The sequence below is a fragment of the Arachis hypogaea genome, chromosome 17 (genome assembly GCF_003086295.3).
Source record: "Arachis hypogaea cultivar Tifrunner chromosome 17, arahy.Tifrunner.gnm2.J5K5, whole genome shotgun sequence".
Lineage (NCBI taxonomy): Eukaryota > Viridiplantae > Streptophyta > Magnoliopsida > Fabales > Fabaceae > Arachis > Arachis hypogaea.
In genome coordinates this window covers 6,145,878-6,153,162 of record NC_092052.1, presented here as the reverse complement: position 1 = coordinate 6,153,162, position 7,285 = coordinate 6,145,878, and the positions used below count along the sequence as shown (strand labels likewise).

The window sequence follows — 7,285 nt, the reverse complement described above, 5'->3', positions numbered from 1 at the left end:
TATAAATAAGTTAATTTTGTGTTTAAAAAAATTATTATAGAAATATTTATTTTAAAATTATGTAATAAATATAAGTGATAAAATAATTTTTGAAAAAATTTTAAAAGTTTTTAAATAATTTTTAAAAAAATTAAAAACGTATGTAAAAAATTGTGTCATCATCGTTAATATGATTTTTCAAAAATTAAAAGCCAAAAAAATAATTCTTAAAACTTTTCAAATTAATCCTAAAATTAATTAACTTTATGGCTTTATTAACTTCTTATTTCTTTTTTTGGTGAATGAAAATTTAAAATAATTAAATAAAAAAAACAAAGTCCTAAAAAATAAAAAGACACACCAAGATCCCTTTGAACTAATCTCAAATTTCTTTTAAAACACTAGAAGGTCTACATTCGACCTCAACGCTGTCTTAAACTCTTACTTCTTTGCTCTAGAAAATCTTATTCTTAAAATTTCTACACCCATACATATAATTAATTTTAAGGGTAATTTTTTTAAATAAATAAATGGATATTAATTTTACTTAATTACACATTTTTTAAATAAATACATTTTTTTATGAATCTATGAAAATTATTACTGACAATAGTGAATTAAGACGGATTAGGAGATAACGTAAACTGTTATAAACAGCAGTGATTTTTGTAGAACGTTATTTAGACATAAATCACTACAAACAATAGCAATTTATGTGTGTTGGATGTTGAACGTAAAGATGAAGACAAGAACGGTTTATGTTGAACGTGTTACTAATGCCTAAGTGTCCAACTCTAAGAGTGTATAGTATGTCAGGAGCTTCCAATTTGAAATTGGTGCTTTATTGTGGTAACGCTCAAGTTTCTCTCATAAATTAAATATTCACACTTCTAGTTGGAATAACGCCCCTCATCTCATTTTAGACGTTAACAACGTCCTTTTAGAAATAAAGTATACTCGTAGGCATTATTTTTGAATGGCGCCCTTTGAGTTGGGTATTACCAACAACGTCAAACTATCTTTGCATGCTTTGCTTGTTTCTTGAATAATATAGATTGCTTGCATGCTTCATTAAGTGGCGTCAACAACGCCTTCAACATGCATGTTTCATTGTTTGATTCAGGCTATTAACATGCATATAAGCTTCATGAATTAACATTAGTGCATGCATGCTTTTTGCATTTCATTATTAATTAATAGCACATGCATGCATACTTTAATCATTAATTCAAAGAAAGTTCGGCGCTGATAACGCCTAACTCAAAGGGCATCATCTAAGAGTAATACCTGCGAACCTACTTTTTTCTCAAAATAGACGTTGTTAACACTCAAAATAAAGGGTGTTATTCCAAATAGAAGCGTGAATATTTGATTCATGAAAAAAAATTGAGCATTTTCCCGAATGAAGCATCCATTTCAAATTGAAAACTCTTGATATACTAGACACTTTTGAAGTTAGACACTTGGATATTAGTAACACACTCAATCTAAATCATTAATACCTCCAATAATTTACGTTCAACATTCAATACACATAAACCGCTATTGTCAATAGAGATTTCTATAAATTCATAAAAAAATATATTTATGTTTTCGTTTTAAAAAATGTATAATCAAATAAAATTGATCTCTATTTTATTTATTTAAGAAAATTGCCTCATTTTAACGCAATTTGATTAGTTCGAAATTTTATTACTATCAATTTTTTCATTTCAAAAATTTTCCCCCAATGACGTCAACCACCGTTACCTCAGAAGTCTCCAGACCGTGACGACTGACGCACCCAATTCAATACCAATCTCAAACCCAAAACTCTTACTCTTTTCTTCTTCCTTCCCAGCAAAAAAAGAAAAACAAAATTAGAAAAAAAAAAGAGAGTTAAATTAAATAAAAGCAAAATTGGAATTTAGATTCCAAATTCCTCAGATTCCCCAAATCCAGTTCACTTTCGTTTTTATTTCCATTTCAGCTTCAATTTAATTTCATTTCCCGTTCAGATTGAGCTGAATTCGTTCTCCGTCGTCGTTTCGTTTCGCACCGAAATCGCATGAATCTGCGATTCTGATAGCAGAGAGCTAACAACCAACCGCCATGGCCGGAACCTCGACGACGCCAGAGAAGTCGGCGACGGCGATGGCGCTGATGTCTCCGACGACCTCGCGGTCGGTGACGCAGACGGTGAACGGCTCACATAAGTTTGTGATCCAGGGTTACTCTTTGGCGAAGGGTATGGGAATCGGAAAACACATCGCGAGCGACGTTTTCTGTGTCGGAGGTTACCAGTGGGCGATCTACTTCTACCCCGACGGGAAGAATCCGGAGGATAACTCAGCTTACGTTTCGGCGTTCATCGCTCTCGCTAGCGAAGGAACCGATGTGAGGGCGCTTTTCGAGCTCACGCTTGTTGATCAGAGTGGACAGGGAAAGCATAAGGTCCATAGCCACTTCGATCGGTCGCTCGAGAGTGGACCTTACACCCTCAAGTACAAGGGAAGCATGTGGTAGGGTTTTACGGATTCTCGATTTTTCTTTTTCCTAGTTTATATATGAATCCTATGACAATTCTATTGTGTTCCGAGTTTGATTTTGCTTTTCCTTTCTTTTGGTTTGCGGTGATATTTAGTTCGATTTTGATTTTTCATGGTGTTTGTATGTGTAATGAAGCTTATGTTGCATATGTGAGGAGAAATTAGGGATTATCTGGCCTCAGGTTCATGATTATTTACTCCATTCTGCAATATTCTTAACTTTGTATATTTGATACGCTCATAATTCAATGTTTGTGGATACAAAATGATGGTGTGAGGAGAGAATAATTTTTTATATGATAGAAGTGGAGTTGGAATGTAACATTGTCATCTCAAAGTGAGTTCATTATTGTTCTTCCTTAGACTTAGAGGAACAGTTCATTATTGTTCTTGATTGGGTCGTTCTTGCTCATAATTAACTCAATTGAAAACATTATACTGGTCAGAATAGTATTTATTGTAATTTATATGGATAATTGTTATTTTTGCCATGGGTCTTGTGATGCACAAATCGAATGCTTAACGGAAAAAAAAGCGCGCGTTCCATTAATTCTGTCCTTTTTAGTGTCTTCGATACATCATCATATTCCTTTTGTCTTCCCCTTTATGCCAATTAGACGCTGAAATGGATGCTGGGTTAATGCGAAAAAAAGTACTGTGCTATTTTGATGGTTGTGAAGTGATGATAAAGTTTATCTATTCTTGCAGGGGGTACAAGCGGTTTTTCAGACGGTCTGTGCTTGAAACCTCTGATTTTCTTAAGAACGATTGCTTGAAAATCAACTGTACAGTTGGAGTTGTGGTTTCAGCTACAGATTGTCCGCAACTTCACTCTATCAGTGTACCAGAGTCAGACATCGGATCTCATTTTGGTATGCTATTGGAAAATATGGAAGGCTCAGATGTTACTTTTGATGTAGCTGGGGAGAAGTTTCCTGCTCATAAGTTAGTGTTGGCTGCTAGATCCCCTCAATTTCGATCGAAGTTTTTCGAAGGCTTAGATGCAGAAAAGCGAGAGATCACAATATCAGATTTAGAACCTAAGGTTTTTAAGGTAAAAACGTATTATTTTGGTCCCCTTCCTGATTTTCTTTCATTCATGGCATTGAGTTTGGCTAGGATTTACTTTCAGTTATTGTGTTTTCGTCTGAGTTCTTTTGCTAGACTTTATGATTTTCTATATAGAAAAATGATATTGCAGGAATTAAGGGAGAAAATACAGATAAAGTTTTCAAATTGCAAAAAGATAAGCCTTTTTAAAAAATAAATAGCTGTTTAGTATGAAATGAAATGAGGATATACAAATGAATGATGTGGCACATTAGTCTTTCCATATCTAGTCACGATTGTTGTCAAATGTAGAAAGAAACAGCCATTCTATTTTATTTTCCCGCCTTTACTGATTTTGCGGATGCCATGTGATTCTGTACACGTCACTAGTATACGCCCGTGCGACGCTCGGGCTGATTAACTGATCCATTGAAAATTGAAGGTTACCATTTCTGTTTGCATAAAAAACATTAAAAATATAAGGTAAGCCAATATATAGACACAGCACATGGCTTTGAAAATGAACTTGTTAAATGATTTTGCTGTTCATTTTTTCGCTAGAGAAGAAAGAAATAGTCTGCCCAAGGCGAAAAAAACCTACCAAGTACATGTCCTTTCCAAAGGAGAGAGTTTTTTCAGCACATAATTTAGAACCCGCAACAGAACACATCTACGCACCCTTCACAGTAAAAAACTTATATAAGAATTAATAATTGCCACATGCCCCCTGTCAGAGTTGTTTCGATTGTGCTTTTGTACATCATTTGTCAAAATCTTTTAGTACCACATTTAAAAATATATGTTTAAGATACTATTCAGAACTGATTTAATCATAAGAAAAATCTCTTTTGCATTTGGATATAATTATTAAAATTTTGGTTATACTTTTAATAAATCTCCCTTCTTCTGCATCTCTTAAAACCAGAATTTTCTTCTCACATGCATCTCAGAAAAGAAAGCAGAACATTAAATTATTTTCTAATCATGATTTTTCTCTGTAAAAGAAGCGCTTATAAAAGCAGTCTGCAACTCTCCATAAACTCAGAAAAAATATTTTTGAAAGTATTTTTCTTGCAAAATAGGTACAAACATTATGCACCCTACCTAGGTATCCTAATTTTCCTTTTACTTTTGCAGGCCATGCTGCACTTTGTCTATAGGGATACCCTTACAGAAGAGGTGGACATGGTTCCATCTACCACATATAGTGATTTTCCAGCTTCGGATACATTGAAAGGGAAGTTGTTAGCTGCAGCAGACAAGTATGGCTTGGAGAGGCTTAAACTGATGTGTGAATCTTGTCTTTGCAAGGACATTTGTGTGAGTTCCGTGGCCAATATTTTGACTTTGGCTGACAATTGCCATGCTACAGAGTTAAAATCTGTTTGCCTAAAATTTGCTGCTCAAAATCTAGCAGGTATGCTTTATTGTCATCACTTTACCTCTTTCTCAACTTGCAATCATACACACGTTAATAGGGATGATTTCCTTGCAAGTTTTTGTTAGTGACGGCTAACTTAAAATTAGACCTGAAATGAAACATGGTTAGAATGCAGATACAGTTTCAAATTTAGAATTCCCCCCTTTCTTTTTGTTAGTTTTCTTCCACTACTTTCTTTTTTCACTCCTTCCTTTTCCCTTCTTAGTTATTTTTAATTTTCTGTGCTTGCATATTCCAATATAAAACACAGCATCTGGTGAGGGGTTTGTGTTTTGCATTTCGTTTTGTTTGTTCTTGAGATTTTAGAAAATTATGGATCATGAATTGCTGGGATGACTTTTGTTCCATGCTCTGATTCTGGGGCATGAGGAGCAGTTTCCTTGGCTTAGATGAACACACTGGACACCACAATCATTAGATTTTCATTAGTGTCATAATTAGTTATCAGTATTGGACTTCCTTGATTCATTTTTCAAACATGTCAGGCTACACACACACACACACACACACACGCACAAACACACACACATACATATACACTTGCAGAGAATCGCGTAAAGAGTTAATTAAAAACATTGACCTTGTTATTTCCTTTACCTTAATTTTTTACATACTTCATATGATGGTTCCTTTTTTGTATGGACTTTTAGCTGTTATGAGGTCAGATGGATTTGAGCATATGAAAGAAAAATGCCCATGGCTACAGTCAGAGATCTTGAAGACAATTGCGGGCTGTGAGAGTGACAATTGCAGCGGAGGGGAAAAATCTCAGAGCGTGTGGGCGCAGCTATCAGAAGGTGGTGACACAAATGGTAGGAGGGTCAGGCAAAGAATCTGATATCTGTTGTCACACACTGGTATCTCTCTGAATCTTTTGTAAATGCAGGTGATCATGCTGATAAAAATGATAAAGGCAAAGGAGAGGGAAAACCCTTTTCTGTCCAACTTCCCAATGTTTCAATGGGTAGTAGTTTAGGAAAAAGAGGTAGACCACTACTAGTGGTATGCGTATGCAGGTTTTTGTTGTCAATGTCACAAGTGATGTGTATGTTGCTAGTGCAGAGAAGTCACTAAAAATGAGCTACCTCTGGAGTAGTAGACTTTTGACACTGAATATACTTTTAGAAGTGGATAATTGGGTTGCTGGACTATTGCTCCTGTCTTCGTTCTAGTTAATTGTGCTATATTTTAACCCTCTTAGCATGTGTTTGTGAGTTTGGGTCTTGAAGGGGAAAAGAGTGAAGGGAAGGGCTTGAGAACCGACTCTGATTCAATCAAGTCATTCGTTTCTCTCCCTTCTAGTTGGGTGGTGTTGTTGTGTACCATGTACAAAAAATATTCATTTTGTAGCAATCATTTTCTTCATGATAACATTATCACAATTGTTAGTGACTAGCTCACAACATTTTATTTGTACAATAATATATTTCTCTGATATAAGCAATAGATCACTAGGGCCTTATATGGAAATGCCAGTTCTAAGTATTCTGGTTTCAGGCTATTGGAAATTTATGAATTTTAAACTTGAGTAGCCATTTTCTTACACTTACGGGTCTGCTCAATTTTAGCAGACATTTATGTGCAACTAGTGTTTGGGTATGTGCACGATCGAATTGTACGTGAACCCGGGAATTCTTTGTAATTACTCATTTTATTTTCATCTGAATTCTTCAATAGGCAATGGATAATCTCGGTGGTGGTTTTTTTAATGCATTTTGAAGTTTGATAAGTTATTTCCCCTAATTGAAGAGGGAAAAAAATGGAAAAAACCATGTGTCTAATTCAAAGAAACAAGTTACTATAAATCATAGTGAAAAAGCCATGTGTCTAACGGCTTTCGGTTATTAATTTTTAGGTGCATTTGAGTTTTCGCCATAAATTATACTCAATAAATTATTCCCACCATCAAAGTTTTTTTTTTTGGTCCCACCATCAAAGATATCTCCATCTTGCTGTTACAACGAGCATATTTATCGAATTATCCAACATTTTATAGGCCTAATGCTATAGATACAAATGTATAATGAGCCCGCTAGAAGGTGGACAATTTTCTGGCCAACTATGTAGAAGGAGTTTAAGGCCTTAAGTTCACCCTCCCTCGACTTCATCTTTCTAGATACTGTGCCACAGTACTTGAAGGAGTCATTACATGATGATGGAAAGGGGTAGTTATTCCCCAGTCAGATTTTTATTGGTTTTTTTTTTCTTTGGGCCTATGTCCCGTTTAGTTCACCAAATAAAAAATAGAATATAATAATTTATGTAGCTAAAATTATAGTTATAATAT

General features: G+C 34.8%; 1 protein-coding gene across 1 annotated transcript; it reads left to right on the top strand.

The window, feature by feature from the left end:
• The first annotated feature begins 1,755 nt into the window (after positions 1-1,755).
• Positions 1,756-6,468, top strand: LOC112765325 (BTB/POZ and MATH domain-containing protein 5). Its single transcript, XM_025811229.3, has 5 exons — positions 1,756-2,480; positions 3,216-3,561; positions 4,695-4,974; positions 5,649-5,810; positions 5,885-6,468. The coding sequence occupies exons 1-5, from the start codon at positions 2,071-2,073 to the stop codon at positions 6,070-6,072; spliced, it is 1,386 nt and encodes a 461-aa protein (XP_025667014.1). The 5' UTR covers positions 1,756-2,070; the 3' UTR covers positions 6,073-6,468.
• The last annotated feature ends 817 nt before the right edge of the window (positions 6,469-7,285 follow it).